We start from the raw sequence: 27314 nt of genomic DNA, 5'->3' as shown, positions 1-27314 counted from the left end.
TTTAAATGTTTTTAAAGCCAGGTGTGTTACAAATATTTTTTCTGTGTTAGAATCACTTGCAGTTTCAAGCTACAAGTAGCGAGTATGTGTGATGGCTACAAGTAGCGAGTATGTGTCAAGCTACAAGTAGCGAGTATTTGCACTATGTACTGTGCTTAACACTAGAATGAACGAGACATATGCCTTCGATTACATACCGTGGAAAGCTGACAAGTGGCTGCTGTCTACTCATCCAAGGAAGTGTCCTGTACTTGGGCGACACCTTGTGTCTGGCCGGAGTATTGCAGTTTGAAGAAACACTGGGTTTATCCACCCTAATACATTTACGTCATTTAGCAGACGCTCTTATCCAGAGCGACTTACAAATTGGAAAGTTCATACATATTCATCCTGGTCCCCCCGTGGGGAATGAACCCACAACCCTGGCGTTGCAAGCGCCATGCTCTACCAACTGAGCCACAGTTACATCACATAGATGTCCACGTTTGGAATCAAAACGTATACCATTAAATTCACCAGCGAATCTATAGAACGAAGTGGTTTAAATGGCTTAGGCTACTTRGTTTGAGCCAGTTTACAAATTTGCTCTGTCAGTTAGCAGATACTGCTGTCCAACGTGATTTTACAATCAACGCTCAGCGCGCCGCAGTAAATATTTTTCTTCTGATCAAAGCGTCAGGCCAACTGCTCACTGTCTTTTCACAGCAAGAGGAAGGAGGTGGACATGGTGTACMAACAGCTGAGGGGCAGCAGCCTAAAACTCTTTAGAACATTTTGAATTCACTGTGAAACGTTTTTGACACTCCTTTATTTCAGAACAAAAGTACTGCTTATTCTAAATTAATATACGGGTTTGATTTACGCTTAAGATAGTACAGAAAATAGCTAATCGAATATTAAAATGACAGCCTCCACTTAACTATTTATCAATATATACTAAAAAGCTAAAAGAAAAAGAAATCTGTAGTTTGAAAACAGCAATGTAGTGCAAAGTTTGCCATTTACTTTGCTTGTCAAAATAGCACACATTTTTGCAATTTCTAACACAGTTTACCCTACCCCCAATATGTATTTAGGGCTCTATTCAAACCATATCGCTGAAGCGTTACAGATTTCGTGATCGAAATGTAAAGGTCCTTTCCAATTGAGCCGACATATTACCGTGAATGCCGTCTCTGCCAAAACAGGAATATTTCCTTACAAAAATGTAGTTTGGCTTTTTTGCTGAATTTCCGCGATACGGATTGAAAAAAAAGCCCTTAGTTTGAACCTGAAAATACGCCAAGTCATAATTTTACAGAAATAAAGCTATAAAAATCAATTTCAAAACACATGTTAACTTCAAATGAAAGCTTTACATGTATAATACATTCAAGGAGTAATTAAACCAAGTACCAACTCTCCTATATCCCTCTACTGACCACTGAACACTAACACTGTAAAAGGCACTGAAGTACTAATATCCCATTCAAGCGTCTTTATATAGGTTCTGTCACACCTCCAGGGTGACAGCGGGGCCGTTACTAGCCCCCTCCAGAGGGGTTTTCTCTGTAGGGCTACCTGGCTCTTTAGCCTCATCCTCATTGCCCTCTGCTGCAGCACCTGCTTCTTTCCCTGCCACTAAGGGAGTGCTCTCTATCGCCTCCTTCACCACCTCTGCCCCCTGCTGGGTGGCTGTGGTAGCGCTGGCAGGCTGCTCAGCCTTGGTCTCGTTGACGACCTGGATGGAGTCAGCTGCTGCAGCTGGGGCGGTGGCTGGCTGCTTCACTTCCCCGTTCTGAATAGGAAACGATCCCTCCACGGCGTCATACAGAAACTGGTACTGCTCCTGACAGGGTGACAAACACAGAGACAGACATACGGACAGACAGACAGCGGTGAGAGAGAGAACCATACCAACACTCACCCTTCTAGGGACAATCCTCATTGAGACAGTGGCTGAACTAGATGATAAGATACCTTGAAAACAAACCAATAGATAGTCCTACTGCATTTTGCATTTGACCCATTTACGACCTTGTACATCATACACACAATACAATGTGGAAATGTGCAACAGTATTTCTTCAGACCAGGGTACAGTAGGCCAATGTGTGTCCTACTTACCAGGCTGTGGATCATGCCTTGCCTCTCCTTGCGCAGAGCCTTGGCCACCTGGAACACGTCTACCAGTTTCTCTGTCTCAGCACTGTCCATGATGTTCCACAACGCACAGAAGATCCCAGAGCGAGACGAGCCATCACTGAGAGAGGAAAGAGGGATGGAGGACATTGACTCAGTAAAGAGYAGGGCATTGACTCAGTAAAGAGTAGGGGATTGACTCAGTAAAGAGTAGGGATTGACTCAGTAAAGAGTAGGGGTTTGACTCAGTAAAGAGTAGGTGATGCTCAGTAAGAGTAGGGGTTTGAACTCAGTAAAGAGTAGGGGTCTTGACTCCAGTAAGAGTAGGGCTTTTTGACTCAGTAAAGAGTAGGGCATTGACTCAGTAAGAGTAGGGCATTGACTCAGTAAAGAGTAGGGGATTGACTCAGTAAAGAGTAGGGGATTGACTCAGTAAAGAGTAGGGGATTGACTCGTAAAGAGTAGGGCTTGACTCAGTAAAGAGTAGGGGATTGACTCAAGTAGAGTAGATTGACTAGGAGGCATTGACTCAGTAAAGAGTAGGGGATTGACTCAGTAAAGAGTAGGGATTGACTCAGTAAAGAGTAGGGGATTGACTCAGTAAGAGTAGGGATTGACTGCAGTAAGAGTAGGGCATTGACTCAGTAAAAGAGTAGGGGATTGACTCAGTAAAAGAGTAGGGGATTGACTCAGTATAAAGAGTAGGGCATTGACTCAGTAAAAGAGTAGGGCATTGACTAGTAAAAGGAGTAGGGGATTGACTCAGTAAAGAGTAGGGGATTGACTCAGTAAAGAGTAGGGGATTGACTCAGTAAAGAGTAGGGCATTGACTCAGTAAAGAGTAGGGCATTGACTCAGTAAAGAGTAGGGATTGACTCAGTAAAGAGTAGGGCATTGACTCAGTAAAGAGTAGGGGTTTGACTCATCTTACAAGTCCAGATGCCTCCAAGAGTAGGCAGACATGTAAACAATGGCTAGAAGGGCTCTGAGACTGTGACTCACTTGCAGTGGACCACAACAGGCAGGATCCTCTCTGCCTTGCTGTTGCCATAGCCACAGGTCTGCTTGATGTTCTTGATCATGTCTGTCAAATCCTGAGGCTTCTCTGGGAGTTCTCGTCCCGCCCACTTCAGGAACTGGTACTGTTTCACCTGCCGACTGTCTTTCCTCTGTAGGGACAGGATGTTTGTTTGTTTCTTCTTCAAATCACATTTTATTGGTCACATGCGTCGAATACAACAGGTGTAGACATTACAGTGAAAAGCTTACTTAAGAGCCCATTCCCAACAGTGCAGAGTTTTAAAGAAAAGTAAGACAATTATTTGCTAAATAAAAAAGGAAATAGTAACACAACACAAATAATAACGAGGCTACATACAAGGAGTAACAGTACTGAGTCAATGTCCAGGGGTACAAGGTAATTGAGGTAGATGAGGTAATTGAGGTAATACAGTATATGGGTTACACCAAGTCGAGTTCAGGTTCACTTTATTTACCTTTCATAATATTTTCCATGGTCTTTCTTGGATTCAACGATCAATATTAAAACAGTGACAAAGTTGACACAAACACATTTAATTTACTTAAGTTCTTAATGAAGAGATTTTTTTTTTTAAGTTGGAGAAGAGTTATCTCATTGTCTGACGTACGTGGGAASAGCCCTAGACATTCCCTACCTTAGGGTGACGGATTTGGATACTGCGAGTGGTGTACGCTGGGAGGGTTTCTGTGGCCTTCAACTCCACCTCGATTTCCCTGAAGGTTTTCTTCTCATCTCCCCAGTACGCTGAGCAGAACTCCTACGCACGCAGAGAGAAACACCGACTCACTCAAACAATACATCCACACAATGCATTAGAATAGCACTGCTGTATAACAGAGGTTCGGTATAACCCCCCCACCCCCCCCCCCACCCACCCCCCCCCCCACCCCCCCCCCCCCCCCCCCCCCCCACCCAACCCCCCCCCCCCCCCCCCCCCACCCCCCCCCCCCCCCCCCAACCCTTCCGTTGTGGGACCCACCTGGTCTCCCTCTGTGAGGTCTGACAGCATGACGATGGTTTCGACCTTCTTCTGGAAGACCATCTGCCAGAAGTCTCCTGTGGTGTCGGCCAGAGGGCCCTGGGCTGCTATCAGACTCCTCTGACACCAGTAACCCTGATTGAGATGAACATACTTTAAATGATTCACAGGATTCAATCCCATTTTGCTTTGTCGGCTATGCGCCATTTGAAGGTAATTACCTATTGAGCCATCATATGCAGCTTTTACCGTGAATGCGGTCTGACAAAGTGTGATCTGATTGAATCCTGCCCCTAGTTTCAGTTAGATTTAACACATATTTATTATAATGCAACTCATAATAATGCTAACGGGTGAAAATCCTTTTGAGTGAGATCCCTTTGTCTCACATCCATAATCTTGTGTTTGTTAAATTACTTAACGTTTCTAAAATGTAAAATGTGGTATGTACATCTATCTGTGTGGCGTTGATGTATTTGGTGGACTCCTCATCCTCTTCATCAGAAGAGGCATCATCATCGTCATCATCGTCCTGGTCATTGCTGCTCTCATCCTCTAGCTTCACCAGAACCCTGTTATAGTCGTCTGATTGGAATTGATTCAAATACCAGTCAGTTTTAGGAAGTGAAACTTATCTGAGGAACTCTTCAAGGAAGAATTCTTAAAGTGAAACTGACAGCGTTTTAGCAACATGAAATCGTATTAAATTCAGTTCATATACACCCCAAGGAAGAATGACATCTTTTAAAAAATATGGTCATTTTCACGTTTTCATAAATTCATAGAATGTTTGGGAATGACATAGTAAGACATTTTGTGAAGATTTTATGGAAATATAGAGTGAGAAAGCGGGCCATTCTTTTGGACAATTAATAGAACTAAACTTAAATGTATTATTGTTATTATTATTATGATTATTATCAACAAATGATACTGGATCTGGATCTGGCTGAACGCTGTACTCACATGGAATAACAGAAGAGGAGCGATTTTTCTTCTTGTTCTCCTCGTTGATCCCCGTGTTGAATGTCCGCCAGTTCTTGTACCGTGGAAGTCTCTACATCACAGAACGGTCAGAGAAAACTAGTTGAGTAAGACGTACTCTGATAACACTTTTATTACATAGGAAAGACGGGAATGGAACAGTGGATGGGAAGAAGGGAAGAAATGACAGAGGGAAGCAAGAATGGATGAAGGGACAGGAAGTAATAGATGAAGGCACCGGAAGTAATAACAGAAGGAATATGTGAATAAGCTAAACTGACCTGGAACTCTGCCTCCAACAGAGTAGGCTCGTTACCGGGGTCTCTCTGTTTGAGCGTGCCCAGTGTTGGGTGCAGCTCTGCCAGGGAGATCTCTGTCTCTCCAAACTGGTTGTGTTCTATCAGAGCCTGATGGATCAGGATGTACTGAGCCTGACCGGACAAACAGGTTAATACACATGTTAATACTTAATAATACACACCTTAATACTTAATAATACACACATGTTAATACACAACTTAATACTTAATAATACAAACAGGTTAATACACACCTTAATACTTAATAATACACACATGTTAATACACATACAGCGGGTTAATACACGAACATCAATAACTTAATAATACACACATGTTAATACACACACTTAATACTTAATAATAACACATGTTTAATACACAACTAATACTTAATAATACACACAGGTTAATACACAACATGAATACTTAATAATACACACAGGTTAATACACACACACTGAATACTTATAGATACCACATGTTAACTACACACATTAATACTTAATAATACACACAGGTTTAATACACACATTGGATACGTTTAATAATACACACGTTAATACACCCATTAATAACTTAATAATACACACATGTTAAATACACACATTAATACTTAATAATACACACAGGTTAAACCACACGTTAATACTTAATAATACCACAGGTAAAAACACAAGTTAATACTTAATAATACACACATTAATACTTAAATAATACACACAGGTTAAAACACACGTTAATACTTAATAATACACACAGGTTTAAAACACACGTTAATACTTAAATAAACACACAGGTAAAAAACACACATTAATTACCTTAATAATACACACATGTTAATATAAAGTTAATACTTAATAATACACACATTAATACTTAATAATACACACCGGTAAAAACACACATTAATACTTAATAATACACACAGGTTATTAATATACACGTTAATACACACAGATCTCATAGTCTGATGGATAGAAACTCATAGTCTGATGTGATGACAACTTACCTCCACCTGAACCATGAGGCATCTCTGGCGCCGGAGCTTAACCACGTATCCGTAGATGTCCACTCTGCCCTCAGCCTCCAGCCCCTCATCATGGCATCGATGCCCATGTAAGTGCTGTTCTCCCCACTCCAGCACTGCAACAGTAGTATGGTCAAATTATGAAACAATCACTTTAACACAAATAATCTCATTCTGGACAAAAACCCCAACAGTATAGAAAAAAAATACACATTTTGAATAAAAGAAGTACAAAAAATGTAAAGTAGAATCTCTAACCTGCAGTGGATGACTATGGGTCCACTGAAGAGGTTCTTGAAGGCGTTGACGCGTCGCCTCAGCTTCAGCAGGAGGTGTGGCTCTCCTGGCACACCGTGGTCTGGCCAGCTGGTGAACTGGATGTGGGTCACCTCCCTCTCTGCACTCTTCTCCCTCTTCTAACACACAACCACACACACACACACACACACACACACACACACACACACACACACACACACACCACACACACACACACACACACACACACACACACACACACACACCACACACACAACACACACACACACACACCAGACACACACACAACACAACAAGACACCAACACAACACACAACACACAACATACATACATACATACATACAGGTGTAGGATCTTAATTTGACCAGTTTCTCACAGCAGGAAAATAATCCTGCAGCAACAGGAAATGTGAATTATTGTGTGGAATATAATTAATGGACATTTTTGTAGGGGTTGGTGTATTTTTTTGTTCGTGCAAATTAAGTCTGACATTTTAAAGTGGAAATTACAAACTTTAAAAGCCTTTTTAAACCTCAAATACAAGTTTGCATTTCCTGCAACAACAGGGTGATCAAATCAAGATCCTACACCTGTATAGAGGTGCATGGGTTGACCAGCCAACTTCATACCATTTGTATCTTAAAACTAATCAGACATTCAGTGACTTTGATCTATAATTTTAGTATATTTTTGTCAGTTGTGACAGAGTATCTTTATCAAGAGATTAACTACCGTGTTTGTGTATTTTAAAATAACAGATATCGCTGTATTAACCCTGTGAATATTGACTCACGTTGGTCAAGCTGAGGTGACGGATGATGTAATCGGGACAGTGCTCTTCTCTGTTCAGCTTCACAACAAACTCCTCAAAGATCTCCACCTCTCTTTCAGGAGACGGCCAGTACTGGGCGCACTTGTTCTACAGGGGAAAAACAACACAGAAACAGTTAAATGTCATAGGAAAATATCTTCAGAGGACGAGCTGTCTTTTCCTGTTGTTCTGGTTTGAGCTAGCCGTGGGTGTAATCGAAAGGAAGCTCTGCTTTGCAAACCCAAGCAACATGCACACAAGCGTGTTAAGCGTTTAAACAGAACAGTTTTACTGTTATTTGCTTACCCTGTTACTCTCCTCACAACGTGTTACCATGACGATGATAGAGGACTGTTGCTCCCAAACCATCCTCCAGAAATCCCCCACTGTCTCTTCCTTGGGACCTACAACACACACACACACACACACACACACACACACACACACACACACACACACACACACACACACACACACACACACACACACACAGCAGAATAAAGACGCAAGGCCAACACAACACGATTCAGTGTGTAAAGATAATCATCCTCTACAGTAAAAACAGCACTTTACCTTGAGCTGCGATGTACTTCTTAGACTCCTTGAAACCCTGTAATGAAAGACAATTTAGCACAGCGCACAATAGGTACAAAATAAGTTGCTATCATTACTAATGACTATGTATTGTAATCACTATATATTTACTATTTTACCATGTAGGTAAATTATGAGATAACATGAGGACTGTTAAAAGAGAATAACCAAACAAGTGTTCCTTACGTCRATGAAGCTGGCGTTGATGTAGTCACAGCCAGTCTCTCCATTACCAGTGGTCAGCTGGACACGGTTGTAGTCGTCTGATTGGACCGAGACATAAGGAAATATCATCACTGATCTGAGAGGAGCAGTGTTCACATAGGATAATGTGTTCTGCCTTGGGACAGCAGTGTTCATATAGGATAATGTGTTCTGCTTTGGGACAGCAGTGTTCATATAGGATAATGTGTTCTGCTTTGGGACAGCAGTGTTCATATAGGATAATGTGTTCTGCCCTTGGGACAGCAGTTGTTCAATGGATAATGTGTTCTGCCTTGGGACAGCAGTGTTCATATAGGATCATGTGTTCTGCCTTTGGGACAGCAGTGTTCATATAGGATAATGTGTTTCTGCCTTGGACAGCCAAGTGGTTCACATAGGACCACTTACATGGGAGGATGTCCACGTAGCGGTTCTTGGGCTGGTTGCAGGACTTCTTGGCCTCTCTGACCGAGTTGCGGCTGAAGATCCTGGGGATGCTCTGTAGGGAGAGATGGGATCTGTGAGTTGAATGGTGGAATCACTGGAGCTGAGGTTAGGTGTCTGGGAAACATACAGTAAGTATCTGCCCTAGAAATAGACTCAACACATCACGAAAGAAACAGTAAATCCAGAGTAATTTACCATTTGATTTCTAACCTTCCTTTGTTTGTGTCTTTTCCTAAGTGGCTAAGACTGCTGATTGGTCAAGGGGTAGTGGGATTCTAACATTCACCTGAAACTCCTGAAGGAAAAGACGTCCCTCGTCGGCGATTTTCCTCTTGTAGGCGTCCAGAAGCACCTCAGATCCGATTGGCTCCACGTTCAGCAGGTTCTCCTCATCACCTAGGAAAYACCAATCAGTGACAACCCCCACGTACAGGAACAGGAAGCGATTGTATATTTTTGAAAGGTTTTAATGGAGAGAGTTCAAAGGGTAGACGAGTCTATAGTCTTGCAACAGTCCTAGGACATCTACTCATTCAATTGATGGAGTTCAGCAAGAGTGTGTCTCTATGCACTTAAAGTAGATGGTGAAGAGCGTCTCAGTCGGATCAAATTTGAGGAAATAGTCACTTACTTGGCTGAATCAGCTCAATCTGTTCATCATTGTCGCTGTGGAACAAACAGTAATATCAGAGACTCTCTTTCTTACCAAAAAGGAGAAGATAGCAGATCTACTGTACGGTTGAATACCATCCTCTACAGTATAATCTACAGCACCAAATAGCCAAACTAGAATGGATCTAACGAAGCKACTACGTACACAGCTACCTCTTCAAATACAACGTGAAGGTCATCTGTAAGCCTACTGTAGCGTTTGGAGACTTCCTGCCAGACTGGGACTGACTAAATACTCACTTGGACTTCTTGCGCTGCAGGATGTAGATCTTGTAGAGAACGAAGAGGAGAGCCAGAGACGTCAGGACGATGAGGAACACAAGGAATCCAATCACAGCTTTGTCATTGTCTGAAAACAGATGATAAGTGTTTCCCATTACAACATGGTAAAGGGACATTTACTCAACAATTTAATGTCAACACTGAATGCTGAATACACTGAATACACTGAATGCTGAACACACTGAATACACTGAATGCTGAATACACTGAATACACTGAATACACTGAATACACTGAATGCTGAACACACTGAATACACTGAATACACTGAATTCTGAATACACTGAATACTCACAGAGAGTAGTAATGTGATTGGTTAATGCTTCACTCGTGTGTTTCCCATTGTATGTAACGATCTGAAAAAAGGAGACATTCATATATGATCCATCCACCACAATAGTTCCTGGTCCCCACAAACCCACTGGGTTAACAGGAACACACTCTAATCAAGCCTGGGTTAACAGGAACGCACTCTAATAAAGCCTGGGTTAACAGGAACTCTAATCAAGCCTGGGTTAACAGGAACTCTAATCAAGCCTGGGTTAACAGGAACTCTAATCAAGCCTGGGTTAACNACTCTAATCAAGCCTGGGTTAACAGGAACTCTAATCAAGCCTGGTTTAACAGGAACTCTAATCAAGCCTGGGTTAACAGGAACTCTAATCAAGCCTGGGTTAACAGGAACTCTAATCAAGCCTGGGTTAACAGGAACTCTAATCAAGCCTGGGTTTACAGGAACGCACTCTAATCAAGCCTGGGTTAACAGGAACTCTAATCAAGCCTGGGTTAACAGGAACTCTATTCAAGCCTGGGTCAACAGGAACTCTAATCAAGCCTGGGTCAACAGGAACTCTAATCAAGCCAATACTCTCTTTAATGATCATCCTGACTATGTGAACACTTTACCCGAGAGACATAGTGGTGAAACACCATTTCTACATCTTCTGTTTAACTCATCTACATACAGTACATAGAGCGTTTCATTCAGCAGTATCTAACGCAACAATATATTACAGCACAGTCAATACATTAGGTTTTACTGTATGAATGTTGAATAACGTACCTGAACTGTGTAGGTTGTTAAATAGCTGAGGTCCTCAAATGTAAAACTGCACGTTGTATTTTTTCGTGTCTTATGAAGACCAGACGCAGTGATCGTTGCAATGTACAACATTCCCTTTCCCCTCCACTTCTTTGGCTCTGATTGCGTACATTTAATGGTAAAAGCATTATTCTGAGTCAAAGTCACAGTCTGGATGACCACCATATCAGGCACTGTTGAACACAAACACAGGCCACAGATTACATTATGGTCATCCTGTTCACCAACAGATTGCATGTAGCGATCTCATGTACATATCATACTCTATGACTTTGTCCCAGATCACTGCAACATGTTAGGAGACATAGCTGCATTTTAATGCAATGACTTCTTCAATAACTGCATAGCTGCCATTTCAATTGCAGTGACTTCTTCAATAACTGACATAGCTGGCCATTTAATGCAGTGACTTCTTCAATAATGGCACAGCTGCCATTTAATGCAGTGACTTCTCAATAACTGTAGCTGCATTTAATGCAGTGACTTCTTCAATAATTGCACAGCTGCCATTTAATGCAGTGGAATTCTTCAATAACTGCATAGCTGCCATTTAATGCAGTGACTTCTTCAATAACTGCATAGCTGCCATTTAATGCAGTGACTTCTTCAATAACTGCATAGCTGCATTTAATGCAGTGACTTCTTCAATAACTGCATAACAACATTTTGCAGTGACTTCTTCAATAACTGCATAGCTGCCATTTAATGCAGTGACTTCTTCAATACTGCATAGCTGCCATTTATGCAGTGACTCAATAACTGATAACAACATTTTCGCAGTGACTTCTTCAATAACTGCATAGCTGCCATTTAATGCAGTGATCTTCTTCAATACTGCACAGCTGCCATTTAATGCAGTGACTTCTTCAATCACTGCATAGCTGCCATTTAATGCAGTGATTTCTTCAATAACTGCATACAACATTGCGTTGCATGTGACTTCTTCAATAACTGCATAACAACATTTTCTGCAGTGACTTCTTCAATAACTGCATAACAACTTTTCTGCAGTGACTTCTTCAATAACTGCATAAAACACTTCTGCGGTGACTTCTTCAAATAACTGGCATACAACATTTTCTGCAGTGACTTCTTCAATAACTGCATAACAACATTTTCTGCAGTGACTTCTTCAATAACTGCATAACAACATTTGCTGCAGTGACTTCTTCAATAACTGCATAACAAACATTTTCTGCAGTGACTTCTTCAATAACTGCATAACAACATTTTCTGCAGTGACTTCCTTCAATAACTGCATACAACATCTTGGCTGCAGTGACTTCTTCAATAACGCATAACACATTTGCTGCAGTGACTTTGAAGTTGATGTAGTTCTTAATGTCTATGAATGACATGAAATACAGTATGATGCACCTACCTCCAGCAGCAGTCTCGATTGTTTCTGGTTTTGTTGGAGATATGTTGATGGTATTATTCTTGTACTTTACTGGCTTTATAGAGCAGGTATAGTTTGTGTACGCATCCAGGCCCTCGACGACACATTTCTGTGTTTTAGTTTCGTTGCAAACTGGAACTGAAAGAAGAGATGAATAAAGCGTAGAATTAACTATCTCTATTTACTATCTCAACTAATGTTTCATATACACGTATATATAATTAGCGGAAAATTAAGAAAAAGAGAAATGAAGAATGATCCATTTAATTTTATGGTAGAATATTTGTTTTGGTCATAGACAGGAATTTAGATTGTGTATCTTACCATGTTTATTATATGTACTATGTTGACAGCAGCAGTTGTATGTGAGGTGCAGAAGGTCAGAGCGTTGGCACTTATCAGTGGACGGTTCCCATTCCAGACTGATGGAGCTATTTGGGGATTTACTCTTCTTAACATTTATGACCACATCTGTAGGATACAACAGTAGGAATTACACCAATAAGCAAACTGAAGTGATATTCAACAGCACCAAATTGTTGTGTGTGGCTGCTATTTAAAAAAAAAGATTTTAACATGCCATTCGAGAACATACTAGCAGTAGTAGGACTGTAAAATAAAGGGGTACCAAATCAATGTTGAACTTACCACACTCAATCCTAAATGAAGTGGTATTTTCAATTGTTCTATTGCCGTGGTTAATACGTCCGGTACAAGTGTAGCTGGTGAAGGGTTCCAACTGAGACAAATTCAAATTGTTGTTGTTGCTTTGTTCTGATGGAGGGAAATAAGAAACGCATACATTTTAATCATCCATTTTGTAGAACTGTCCACTATACAGTATACATCTATTCTATAGAAAATATTAAATCAATAAATAGTATCTTATCACATATATTAATGCAGATTAGTTATTTATTCCCGTGCCCCCTCAGCACAGCAGGACATTCAAAACCACCAGCGTGGTTTTCATTCAGTCCCTTACTGACCTTAAATTAGTGCTAAATGTTAACAAAACCAAGATTATGATGTTATAAAATGTATCCTAAAGATACCTGCGTATCTGCACATTTAAATGAGCCCAAATTGAGCAAGTACCCCCATTATAAGTATTTAGGTATTTGGATTGATGACAGCTGGCCTTTAAAGCACATATTAAAAAATAAAAAACAGAATTAATATTGGCTTCCTGTATAGAAATAAATCCTGCCTCACTTTTGAAAAYGGGAGGAAGATTGTTCAAGCCTCTCTTCTCCCAGTATTTACAGGGATATAATCTCCATACAGKGCATTCGGAAAGTATTCAGACCCCTTGACTTTTTCCACATTTTCTGAAATGGATTAAATAGTTTTCCCCCCTCATCCATCTACACACAATACCCCATAATGACAAAGCAAAAACTGTTTTTTWGAATTTTTTGCWAATTTATTAAAAATAAGAAACTGAAATATCACATTTATATAAATACTCAGACCCTTTACTGAGTACTTTGTTGAAGCACCTTTGGCAGCAATTACAGCATTGAGTCTTCTTGGGTATGACGTTACAAGCTTGGCACACCTGTATTTGGGAAGTTTCTCCCATTCCTCTTCGCAGATCCTCTCAAGCTCTGTCAGGTTGGATGGGGAGTGTTACAGCACAGTTATTTTCAGGTCTCTCTAGAGATGTTTGATCGGGTTCAAGTCCGGGCTTGGGCTGGGCCACTCAAGGACATTCAGAGACTTGTCCCGAAGCCACTCCTGCAATGTCTCTCTTGGCTGTGTGTTCAGGGTCGTTGTCCTGTTGGAAGGTGAACCTTCTCCCCAGTCTGAGGTCCTGAGCGCTCTGGAGCAGGTTTTCATCAAGGATCTCTCTGTACTTTGCTCCGTTCATCCTGTCTCGGAGCTCTGCAAACAATTCCTTCGATCTCATGGCTTGGTTTTTACTCTGACATGCACTGTCAATTTTGGGACCTTATATGGACAGGTGTGTCCCTTCCATTGAATTTACCACAGGTGGACTCCAATCAAGTTGTAGAAACATCTCAAGGATGATCAATGGAAACARGATGAACCTGAGCTCAATTCTCATAGCAAAGGGTCTGAATACTTAATACTTATGTGGAAAAGGTCAAGGGGTCTGAATACTTTCCGAAGGCACTGTACATGCAGCAGCCTTTGTTTTAAAACATTTCAATTTTCACTGAGCCCTGCGTTTTATCTCTGGATAAAAGTTTTGTACACATCATTGCCTTTTATACAGTTCTGTTGGCTGGGAGTCTCCTCCTGACTACCAGAAAGGCCTAACATTGGCTACTATTTGTATATAAAGCACCTCCAGAAACTCCTATACTACCTCACATTACTTCTWAATATGAAATCCAGTAATTATCAGACTCAAGGTCAAGAGTGGCTGGTTCTAGAGGTTCCACGGGTCTCCTCTGAGTTGGGGAAGATTGTATTTAGCTACAGTGCCCCTTGCTGCTGGAATGACCTACAAGTTACTTTAAAACTTGATTGTCTGGTCTCAGAGGGTCAGTTTAGGACTCTGATGAGGAACGTGTTAAATGAGGACTGCATCTGTTCTGAWTGATATATAGCTTGTGTCTATTGTTCCCTTTTGAATGAAATGTAACTGWTTTGTAATGTTGTAATTGTAATTTTGTAGAATTGTATTGAAATKATCATGCTTGAGTTGTTGTTCTCAGGGCATCAAGCGGAAATGGGTTAGCCTGGTTAAATAAAGGTTCAATAAAAATAAAATACAAAGGTAGATAAATCTGAAAAACATTATTGTGTTATGAAGTATGCTTCTCTGCTTACCCTGGCAGGTGTAATTAATGGCTAGARTCCCTTTACAATTCACTGGCTCATTTTCCCAATTTATTTCTGCAGGAAGACGTTCAGGCCGTACCAGGACAATTTTGTTGGCATTTAGGAAACTTTCTGTTAGAGAAATTAAACAATGAAACATAATGATCTGAAAGCAATAATAGTAACTTTATGGTTATGTAAAACTTTAAAAGAGGTACATCAACTTGATCAAATAGAACATAATTTGACAAATCTTTATTTTCCCTTTCCCTATTTTCCCTATGGCACCACAGTTTGTAACTGGGGCTGAATGCAACATAACAGAACCAACCTACCGACGGGGATGAGTTTTGTTTTGGTAAAGTTGGCACACGTCTCTGGAGGAAAGGTTGTATTGACTTCTGAGCAGAAGTCGGCCGGTCTTAGCTCAAAACATAGCGCWTTGGATTTGTCTCCGCATGTGTGGRATCTCAYTTGGGATTTCTCAGGGCCGTTCGGAGTTGCTTCACTGATATCCCAGTCACTCAAATAGCAAATAGACCCCGGTATGCAGTCAATGTCTTCCACAATGTCGTCTTTTTCTGCAAAGGAGTAACCATCAGAGCTATATGTAGAGGTGTAATCGTTCTACATCCACCAATAGGACAACAGTTATCTCCAGTCATAACCTTCTAAGTGGTTGTCTAAACTAATAGGAATCCTTTGGAATTTCAATTGTGGTTCTTTCTCATGATTGACAGTCTTGAATCCAAGGAGCACCTTTTTTGAATATTCACTCTCTAACATGTGACATTGCGTTATTCCTGATGTATCATTCAAACAGTGTAATGCTCAGTGTGTTTGACATACCCAATTTCCAAGTGGKCAGAGTTCTGTTTCCTTCGAGTTCACATTCAGGCTGAATCTTCATCACTGTATAGATACTGCAAGGCTTCAATGACTTCACCTCAACAGTGGAGTTCCCCAGTTGATGCCAAACATTGGTTTGTCCTGATTCATCCTGGTACGATATGTTGTATGTGTCGGAATTTGAGGCCTTTAAAACAATCCGAAAGCCATATTTGACAGGCTCGACGCTGTATGAACCTATAATATTAAATGAAAAGATTGGTCCTTGTTTATTTATTTATTAATTCAGGTGAACTATCCCTATCATGCACAGACTTAGATTGCATCTCAAACCAAAGAATTGGAACTCACACTTTGGCTGTGTTGGTTTAGTCTGGCTGCCTGAAAGACGGAACAGACAGGTGAGAATCCACGAGAACAACGTTACATTATAACATCACAACATTCCATTACAACATCACAACATTCCATTACAACATCACAACATTCCATTACAACATCACAACATTCCATTACAACATCACAACATTCCATTACAACATCACAACATTCCATTACAACATCACAACAGTAGGAGAAACATGATCTACTATCAATGGACACAACACAGCATCCCATGGAGGAGAGGCCAACCTGTGGGGATAGCTGTAGTGGAAGTCAGGGTGCTTGCAGGTGAGGTTTGGTTGTGGATGGGTGGAGTGCTTGTAGGCAAAGATGGAGATGGAGAGGTGGAGTTGTTTGTAGGCAAAGATGGAGATGGAGAGGTGGAGTTGTTTGTAGGCAAAGTCTGGGGTTGAGAGGTGGAGTTGTTTGTAGGCAAAGTCTGGGGTTGAGAGGTGGAGKTGTTTGTAGGAAAGGCCTGGGTTTGGTTGAGGGTGCTTGCAGGGTCAGAAGTGCCTGTGCTCGAGTCGCCAGTTGCTATAAAATAGAGAACGACACACTTTTGATGTGAGACAGAGACAATACATTTTACAGCATTAACAGACGTTAATGCAGGAGGTATACATTACCGTTGGAGAGGGTAGCTTGGCTTGATGCCTGAGTGATGATGTTTGAGGTGGGGGTAAGCGAACTGAGTGTAGGTGAGCGGGTGGTAGGGGTCGTCGTGGTGATGGTGGTGGTGTTTGGAAGTAAGGGGCCTGATACAAATCATCTCAGTTAGAGAGAGAAATCACAGTAAATAACAACAATAACAACAACATGATGTGATCAGCTCCTGGTATTACTTATTCTCCAACAGATCCAGCATGTCTCTATGAGAGATGCTGCTGAGCAGGTTTACCTGTGGAGTCGTTTGCTTTCTTGGTGGATTGTGTGGTTAGAGGAATGGAGTTGTTGCTTTTGTCTGTGGATAAAGGTGACAGGTGAGTAAAGGTGAGTGAGTGCTGCAAGTTTCTTCTGATGAGAGTGGAGGCAGGAGAGAAGTGAGTGGATAGTTGGTTGTTAGGTTGTTTGATTGGTTGACTGATGGAGGCTCAAAACTACAATGCTCTTGTTCTTATTCTGCACTTACCAAACCATGTTTCCTCCGTGACATAAACAGTGTGTTCAAAATCACCACAACTGACATTTCACAACTAACACTCTGACTTCAGCTTAGAGAGAGAGAGAAATCAAACATATCACTGATGTAAACGGAGGTAGCCTACACCTGGACACTCCAGTGTAGTATTTACCTTGGTCAATTATGGGTTGAGGAGTGGCTGAGCTGGATGCTATCTGAGAGTTTAAAGGTGCGCTGGGAATGCTTGGGGGTATGCTGGTGATGGCTACTATTGTTGGTGTGGATGTTGCTGCTGTGGAGCCTTGGATGAGAGAGTGAGAGTGAGAGTGAGAGGCTGAGGTGAAGATTTTACCCCATAGAGCTAAATGTAGAAGCATCGGATCTCTATGAGGTTGACCAACTTTGGAGCTGGCCACCTTGTTGCTGCCTCTGAGCATTAATGTGAATAGCACCTGCAATCATGCAATGGTCACCTTCAGATGTGGACAAATCATGACTGATTCTGGGGSTTAAAGACATGAATTAGAGAATAACTTTAACACCAACTGACCTGTCAAAGTTGTATCATCTTCACCTAAAAAATGAGAAGAAAATTATAGTTTTGTTATTGTCACTTTTACATTCACACATTTAAGTCATCATCAAGGACTTATGGCCAACATTACTATCTAACATCACATCAATCTGAGTAATTATTTATCTGAAATGAACTGCTATAAACATCGACCAACGTTGTATTTGGTCAGATTCATCAAGCACGTAACTTCCTCCAAGGCTCCTGTATATCACAGGAGGCTGCTGAGTGAAGAACGGCTCAGAACAATGGCTSCAATGTAGAAAATGGAATGGTATCAAACGCATGGAAGCTCTGTGTTTAATGTGTTTCGACACCATTCCATTCATTCCGTTCCAGCCATTACTATGTACCCGTCCTCCCCAGTTAAGGTGGCACCAGCCTCCTGTGGTGTTTAAATTGACTTCCTTACTGCTCGTAGCTAGCCGGAGAGGAAAGGGCGTTGTTAGCAGTGGTGGTTTGTGTGCGAGTGTGAGTGTGGCATAACCTGGTAGCCATGGTAACTCGGAGCAGCGCGAACACTCCATTTCAGCATCCGACCACAGTTTCCTGCTTCGCATCAAGCCCAGAGATGAGAACCCAATCCCCTTTCTGTTCTAAGAACAGCAATCGTTCATCTTCAGTTTTGTCACAACTGCAGATGTACAGTATGATATTTGACTATAATGCACACAGGTGTGAACGCACCAAGGCTCTTGACCATTTTAAATATATATATATATATTCTTTTTTTTACGTCACATGAGATAAGTATGGAATGTGCCAGACCCAATTACACCTTTAAGGTCTGGTCTACTTTGAGATGATTTGTGCTGTTAACTGTGTACTGTATTTCCTGTAACCCAAACCCTGAGCTTCTAAGGCAAAATGTAAAAAGCAGCGACTTAAAATGTTTACTTCCGCATTTCAATACAATTAGGTTGTCACAATGTTTCAGCATACACTTGCTTTGGTTTGACTTGACCTGCAAGTATTTTCCTATATAGGCCTCATACAAAACAACACAAAAATGAAACAGAAAGAAAGCACTTAGAGCTATAGAAGTATTCAACCCAAAATAAACTGCTATAACATTGTGTTTCTTTTCCATTTTAACAGAGACCTACAACAGAAATGAGAATGTGACAGAGGCTGCTTGAACAATAATTAGACTTCAGGAAGTGCTTTTTTTKTTGTTGCTGAACTCTGGTTTCTGTGTTTTCGTGTTTCCAAGGGAGATGGGTGCACCCTGCCCTGACATTTTACTGGTCCGCCCACCCAATGAAAACCTGGTCAGATGCTGCTGTTGTGACTGGCTGGTGATTCTTTTTGTTACTTTTCACACTACTACACCTCTTCAGTATTGAAAGGTGTTACTCTCAGTTTGTGAATATGTAACTGAGGTAGTGGGTGAACTACATCAGAACCATGGTTCATTACCACCAGTGAGTCTGCTATCAAAGTTTGATTGCAGAAGTGAAATGTCTTCACACATCCAGTGTAGCTTGTTTGCAGTTGCGTTTGAGACAACAAAGAAATCGACCATCAAGAGGAAGCTATGCGTTTACTTAATAATGGAGAGCTGGTTGCTATGTACTTTGCATAGAGGCTTGTGGGGGTTCTGGTAGCTCGTTCTCATCAATGGCAAGATGGCCAAGGCGAGGTGTCATAAAGTGATAAAGATGGCCATGGTGGGGTGTGATAAAGTGATAAAGATGGCCAAGGCGAGGTGTGATAAAGTGATAAAGATGGCCAAGGCGAGGTGTGATAAAGTGATAAAGATGGCCAAGGTGGGGTGTGATAAAGTGATAAAGATGGCCAAGGCGAGGTGTGATAAAGTGATAAAGATGGGCCAAGGCGAGGTGTGATAAAGTGATAAGATGGGCAAGCGAGGTGTGAAAAGTGAGAAAGATGGCCACGGTGGGGTGTGATAAAGTGATAAAGATGGCCAAGCGATGTGATAGTGATAAAGATGGCCAAGGGGTGTGATAAAGTGATAAAGATGGCCAGGGGGTGTGATAAATGATAAAGATGGCCAAGGCGAGGTGTGAAAGTGATAAAGATGGCCAAGCGAGGTGTGATTAAGTGAGAAAGATGGCCAAGGCGAGGTGTGATAAAGATGGCCAAGGCGAGGTGTGATAAAGTGATAAAGATGGCCAAGGCGAGGTGTGATAAAGTGATAAAGATGGCCAAGGCGAGGTGTGATAAAGTGATAAAGATGGCCAAGGGGTGTGATAAAGTGATAAGATGGCCAAGGCGAGGGTGATAAAGTGATAAAGATGGCCAAGGCGAGGTGTGATAAAGTGATAAAGATGGCCAAGGCGAGGTGTGATAAAGTGATAAAGATGGCCACGGTGGGGTGTGATAAAGTGAGAAAGATGGCCACGGTGGGGTGTGATAAAGTGATAAAGATGGCCAAGGCGGGGTGTGATGAAGGCTATCTCCCCCAATCTCTCTCTCAAAATCTACATTTAAACCATTTTAAATTCAGGCTGAAACACCACTAAATGTTGAAAAAATATAATGATGTGAAAACTTTCTTCAGAAAATATTCTCACCCCTGTATATATAAATATATATACAGTGACTTCAGAAAGTTTTCACACCCCTTGATTTGTTCCACATTTTATTGTGTTACAGCCTGAATTTAAAATGAATTAAATTGAGATTTTGAGTCAGTGGTCTACACACAATACCCCATMATGTCAAAGTGGAATATATATTTTWWWAAATACAAATGAATAACAAATTGAACGTTTAAAATGTTTTTACTCAATGAGTATTCAACCGCTTTGTTATGGCAAGCCTAAATATATTCAGGAGTAAACATGTGCTAAACAARTCACATAATAAGTTGTATGGACTMTGTGTACAATAATAGTGTTTAACATGACTTTTAAATTACTACCTCATCTCTGTACCCCACACATACAATTATCTGTAAGGTCCCTCAGTTGAACAGTGAATTTCAAACACAGATTCAATCACAAAGACCAGGGAGGTTTTTCAATGTCTCGCAAAGAAGGGCACCTATTGGTAAATCCATTTWAAAAAAGCAGACATTGAATATCCGTTTGAGCATGGTGTTATGAATTACACATTGGATGGTGTATCAATACACCCAGTTACTACAAATATAGTTGCCAGAGAGGAAGGGAACTGCTCAGGGATTTCACCATGAGGCCAATGGTGTCTTTTATAAAGTTTGTTTAATGATGTGATGGGAGAAAACTGAGGATGAATCAACAAAGTAGTAGTTCACAATACTAACCTAAATGACAGACTGAAAAGAAGAAAGCCTATACAGAATACAAATATTCTAAAACATGCATCCTGTTTGCAATAAGGCATTAAAATAAAACTGCCAAAAAAGTGACAAAAAAATGTACTTTATGTCCTGAGTAAAAAGTGTTATGTTTGGGGCAAAACCAACACAACACATCACTGAGTATGATCATGTTAATTGGGGCAAATCCAACACAACACATCACTGAGTATGATCATGTTAATTGNCCAACACAACACATCACTGAGTATGATCATGTTAATTGGGGCAAATCCAACACAACACATCACTGAGTATGATCATGTTAAACGCTATTATTGCACAGAGAGATTCCATGCAACTTATGAAGCAAATGTTACTCCTTAACTTATTTAGGCTTGCCATAAGAAATGGGTTGACTACTTATTGACTCAAGACATTTCTGCTTTTCATTTTTTATTAATTTGTAAAAATTTCAAAAAACACAATTCCACGTTATGGGGTATTGTGTGTGAATACTTTCTGAAGGCACTATATATATATATACAGTGCATTCGGAAAGTATTCAGACCCCTTGACTTTTTCCACATTCTGTTACCTTACAGCATTATAAAATTGATTAAATTGCTTTTTTTCCTCATCAATCTACACAAAATACCCCATAATGACAAAGCAAAAACAGGTTTTTGAAAATGTTTGCAAATGTATATAAAAATGTAAAAAACTGACATACTTTATTTACGTCAGTATTCAGACCGTTTGATATGAGACTCCAAATTGAGCTCAGGCACATCCTTTTTCTATTGAAAATGCTTTAGATGTTTCTACAACTTGATTGGAGTCCACTTGTGGTAAATTAAATTGATTGGACATGATTTGGAAAGGCACACACCTGTCTATATAAGGTCCCACAGTTGACATGTACTTGTCAGAGAAAAAACCAAGCCATGAGATCGAAGGAATTGTCCGTAGAGCTCCGAAACAGGATTGTGTCGAGGCACAGACCTGGGGAAGGGTACCAAAAGATGTCTGCAGCATTGAATGTCCCCGAGAACACAGTGGCCTCCATCATTCTTAAATGGAAGAAGTTTGGAACCACCAAGACTCTTCCTAGAGCTGGCWGCCCGGCTAAACTGAGCAATAGGGGGAGAAGGACCTTGGTCAGGGAGGTGACCAAGAACCCGATGGTCACTCTGACAAAACTCTAGACTTCTTCTGTGGAGATGGGAGAACCTTCCAGAAGGACAAACATCTCTGCAGCACTCCACCAATCAGGCTTTTATGGTAGAGTGGCCAGACGTAAGCCACTCCTCAACAAAAGGCACATGACAGCCTGCTTGGAGTTTGCCAAAAGGCACCTAAAGGACTCTCAGACCATGAGAAACAAGATTCTCTGGTCTGATAATACCAAGATTGAACTCTTTGGCCTGAATGCCAAACGTCACGTCTAGAGGAAACCAGGCACCATCCCTACGGTGAAGCATGGTGGTGGCAGCATCATGGTGTGGGGATGTTTTTCAGCGGCAAGGACTGGGAGACTAGTCAGGATCGAGGGAAAGATGAACAGAGCAAAGAACAAAGATCCTTGATGAAAACCTGCTCCAGAGTGCTCAGGGCCTCAGACTGGGGAGAAGGTTCACCTTCCAACAGGACAACAACCCTAAGCACACAGCTAAGACAACGCATGAGTGGCTACGGGACAAGTCTCTGAATGTCCTTGAGTGGCCCAGCCCGAGCCCGGACTTGAACCCGATTGAACATCTCTGGAGAGACCTGAAAATAGCTGTGCAGCAACGCTCCCCATCCAACCTGACAGAGCTTGAGAGGATCTGCAGAGAAGAATGGGAGAAATTCCCCAAATACAGGTGTGCCAAGCTTGTAGCGTCATACCAAAGAAGACTCAAGGCTGTAATCGCTGCCAAAGGTGCTTCAACAAAGTACTGTAGTCTTGAATACTTATGTAAATTTGATACTTTATTTGTAATACATTTGCAAACATAAAAAAACTGCTTTTGCTTGTCATTATGGGGTATTAACGTAGATTAATGAGAATAAAAAATTCAATAAAAATGTAGAATAAGTCTGTAACGTAACAAAATGTGGAGAAAGTCAAGGGATCTGAATACTTTCCAAATGCCCTGTATGCTTCAGAACCCAAACACGTCTTGATTGTTGACCAATGACTAGTCACCGGCATTGGCGCGCAAAGGTGAACGCACATATCCTGATTAGTGACTAGAAATAACTGGATTCATTTCCTCCAGTTTTTCCTGGCAAACAGAGTTGGCCTATGTTTATCATCCGTATAAAATACAGTTAGTCAATCTACTACAGACTCATCTCTGCCAGAACATGGAAAGCCTAATGTATTGAGTTGAACTTTTAGTTTTTTGTTTAATATTCACTTTCATTTGCAATCTTTTGCTTTTAAAGAGAAACTATTTCAGTTTATCATTGAAGTCAAAGACAAGTTTTCCCTTGATGTTAAAACATTACTATGACTTTAAATGTGATATTGTACTTTGACTTTAAATGTGATATTGTACTTTGACTTTAAATGTGATATTGTACTTTGACTTTAAATGTGATATTGTACTTTGACTTTAAATGTGATATTTTACTTTGACTTTAAATGTGATATTGTMCCTTGACTTTAAATGTGATATTGTACCTTGACTTTTTTATTAAAACAGTATGTCATTGTATATTTCATTTGCCGATTTGATTGACCATTTTCAAATTTCAGATGAGACTAGTTTGGCTGCCTAGTGACTTACAAGCTTTGTACCATTCCTTTTTGGGTCATTGTTGGTCAAAATGTCAGCAAGACCACTGGGATACATGATAATGGCAACAAATGGAGTTGGTTTGGATATAGTAATGGCAACAAATGGAGTTGGTTTGGATATAGTAATGGATAAAGTAATGGATATAGTAATGGATATAGTAATGGATGTAGTAATGGATGTAGTAATGGATAAAGTAATGGATATAGTAATGGATATAGTAATGGTAGGCAACAGTCTTTCTTAAAATGTTCTATTTTAACTGGAATTGTATTGGTCATTATTGTCATTGTCAATAAGTGCAGCATTTATTCCAGTTCAAAATAGTCTTGCAAAACACTTTACTCAGATGGTGCTGCTTTCCCGTCTTTTTCTAATATTTGCTCAAATTTAATTTTTTTGGGGGGGTGTCCTTTTTTTTGTTTGAGCACCCCATAAAAAGGTCTATGCACAGCCTTGCTCTCTCTCTGTCTCTCTCTATAATTTACATTTACAGATAAGATGTCGGTCTGCTAAGCCTCATCCCCCTCTTCACCACATCCCCCTCTCCTTCCTGAAACACTGTTTTAATCATACAGCTCTATGAACATTTCAACACCACTTCTTCATTTCAAAGGCTTCTGCTTTTCTCAAGGCATTTTCTTAAGTTCCATCTCAGCCACGGCCGGCGCGCTCATTAGGCAGGAGTAGGCCATCGCCTACGAAGGCAGATTGACGAGGGTGTCATTTACTGAGCTAAACTCACCAAGATGCACCTCCTACAACAATACCTCACGTAATTCTGCCCCCAAAACAATGACAGCTTTTTAGTTTTGCATTGATGCCGTCCTGTGATAAGCACTATCCACTTTGTCAAAGGTAGGGGCACAAAATATTTTGCTTGTCCACTCCCAGCGCGCCTCTCCAGGATGCTGTTGGAGAGATGCATTGCTGCGGGACTCCACCAACGTTCAGTCAAAAAAATGATGTAACATAAATCACGTAGCAGACATAGTATACGGTAGAAAGAGTATGTGGCCTTTTCTGTAGCCTACAGGCTGGAGATGAAATGGATGACAATGTAATGAGACAGACACTTTTTACATCATGCGGGTTTCTCCAGATCAAATAGCCTAAACTAAAGTACACCCAATCAAATAAAAATTGTGCTGTCATGTTAACAAACAACATATCCTAAAACCAGGACAGGTCAAAGTAAAATGGGCAATATGGAATGGACAATCTCAACTGTTGTCCAGGAGTTTCACCTCATTGTCATGATCAGTGGTTTCAAGTTTGTATCCTAAAATTTTTGACAATCTGACAATAGCGAAAAAATAAAATACTTCTGCATTTCCCACTGTGTAAACACATTGCAAATAGGCTCACAATAACTCCAGATAAAGTTGGGTAGCTGATATTCATAGCTTAAATAGCCAAATTGATTAGTTACAGGAATCAGGATTAATAAAGCCAACGCCACGGTCTGTTTTACAAAATGGTGGGCCTACCACATGGACGGGCATTCATAAAATTCCATCGTGGCCGGCACGGTAGGATACACCCCACTAAGCACGAGCCGTCTTTTTTTCTTATATTTTGTGTTTTAAAAACAGTAGGGTTACCACATAGATGGGCATTCTTAAAATAGAATTTCAGGCAATACTGTAGGCTACACCTCAGTAAGCATGGGCCGACGCCTTTTGACTTCTTCTTTTGGACCGGCCTGACTTCCATGTCCACGGACATTGATTTTTGGTAAGGTCCAGACCAAATCTATATCAATAATGTTTGGTTCAGATTTTGTCCAGTCAGGACTAGTCTTGATTTGTCTCAAAATAAATCAAGGATATAAATGACGTATTTTCATTCAGGATCAAAGCTGAGCCTGATTTCAACATCTGGGAAATACATATTTTCAACTGTCATTCAGAACCGAAATTAACCTGATTTCAACATCTGGAAAATGTTTTTTTCAACGTCCTGGAAAATATTTATTTTAAACGTGTGGAAAACACATCTTTTCACCTTTCATTCAGAAACTAAATTGAACCAAACTTCAGCGTCTGGAAAATATATATTTTAGACCTCTTTTCAACTTAGTTTTGCTTACTGGGGCGATTCTAGTTTTGCCGGTGCATTTTTTGGTTTCGCCCAGTGTGTCAGAACGGCAAGGCCCTGATCTCAGCTATAGCTATACCAGGAAGTGCAGACAGGCCGCTCAAAATGGAACACGGAAGTGGTTGAGCTGTGATCTGTCTAAAAAGAACCCCATATCTAAACTCTATGTGTCTTACTGCAGCTGGTAGAAGTACATTCTACATTCAGAACATTCACTTGTATTGGAGATTCATGCTAAATATACACAAACAAGGGTGCACTTTTGCACACAGAGCAAGAGGTTTTGAATGTATCATTGTTGCACAGTGAAAGGCAGCTATTAGTTTTAGATTATTACTTAGATGTTAAGTCTCTGATCTAGATATATATCCAATCACTGAATGCATTTTAGTGGACCAAGTTAAGAGTAAGAATTTGACTAATCACTAACCAGGTGTGTCCTTTCTCTGAGGGGGAACATGAGGGGACCAACTCAGCAGACTCCTCTTTAAAAACTAGTCCTCCAGGTGATGCCCACCCAGACAGTTTAGAAGGACTTGACAATCTCAGAGTTACTCTATTCCAACTCACTTTTAATAGTTAAACCTAACAAAGTTATTTGCAATTTGAATGGTCTGGGGAAAAAAGTATAGCATATCCTGCTTGAACCACAGCCCTTTAATCACTCTCTCAAACATGATTGATCCATTGTCAACATTAGAAATGCCTGTAGAAAAATGCCTCAAGTAAATTAGATTTTATCAAACTTATTAAATGCAAATCTTACACTCTTTGAGTGACCGCATCGGGATACATTTTCTATAACAATTCCATGTACTTTATTGGTGAATTTAGGCTCCACAGCCCTGTCACCATTAAAGGGATAACAGCCCTCCCATCAGCCCCATCCCATGGGTATCATACTGTACTTACATATGGCCAGCTCTATGAGCCCAGTACACAGCAGCAGGATCTTCAGTCCATAGAGACCTGCCATGTCCAGGAGCGACGATCACTCTACCCAGAGACCATACGTCCTAACGGTAACGCCAAAAGAAACGCTTACAATTTATCCGTCGTATTTTCAACAAAACAAAAMAAAARAAAACGTTGAAATTGTGTGTATTTGTCTTTACGTATGTCTTCCCTCCGGTCTTATCAGTGGACACAGCTTCCTGAATGTGTTCCCCTAACCCTAAACTCGCCTCTGGTCCCTCAGCGCTACGCGACAAGTGATGT

At 40.7% G+C, this 27314-nt stretch overlaps 1 protein-coding gene across 1 annotated transcript; it reads right to left on the bottom strand.

Moving 5' to 3' along the window:
* Window positions 1–789: 789 nt before the first annotated feature.
* Window positions 790–27314, bottom strand: ptprc (protein tyrosine phosphatase receptor type C). The gene is given in 35 exon segments (XM_024004356.1): window positions 790–1828; window positions 2107–2242; window positions 3124–3290; window positions 3798–3920; window positions 4143–4277; window positions 4594–4727; window positions 5109–5199; window positions 5408–5557; window positions 6438–6526; window positions 6529–6552; window positions 6555–6571; window positions 6714–6871; window positions 7529–7654; window positions 7853–7950; window positions 8120–8156; window positions 8327–8403; window positions 8753–8843; window positions 9078–9187; window positions 9423–9457; window positions 9704–9812; window positions 10041–10101; window positions 10809–11020; window positions 12229–12384; window positions 12571–12717; window positions 12895–13020; window positions 15049–15171; window positions 15375–15620; window positions 15889–16125; window positions 16240–16269; window positions 16522–16806; window positions 16899–17027; window positions 17171–17233; window positions 17565–17693; window positions 17943–17966; window positions 27009–27314. Coding segments are annotated over 35 exon segments (4275 nt in total). The 5' UTR covers window positions 27073–27314; the 3' UTR covers window positions 790–1492.

Source organism: Salvelinus sp. IW2-2015, linkage group LG16 (genome assembly GCF_002910315.2).
Source record: "Salvelinus sp. IW2-2015 linkage group LG16, ASM291031v2, whole genome shotgun sequence".
Classification (NCBI taxonomy): Eukaryota; Metazoa; Chordata; class Actinopteri; order Salmoniformes; family Salmonidae; genus Salvelinus; species Salvelinus sp. IW2-2015.
The sequence above is the reverse complement of the archived record's forward strand: the minus strand, read 5'-3'. Positions and strand labels throughout refer to the sequence as shown.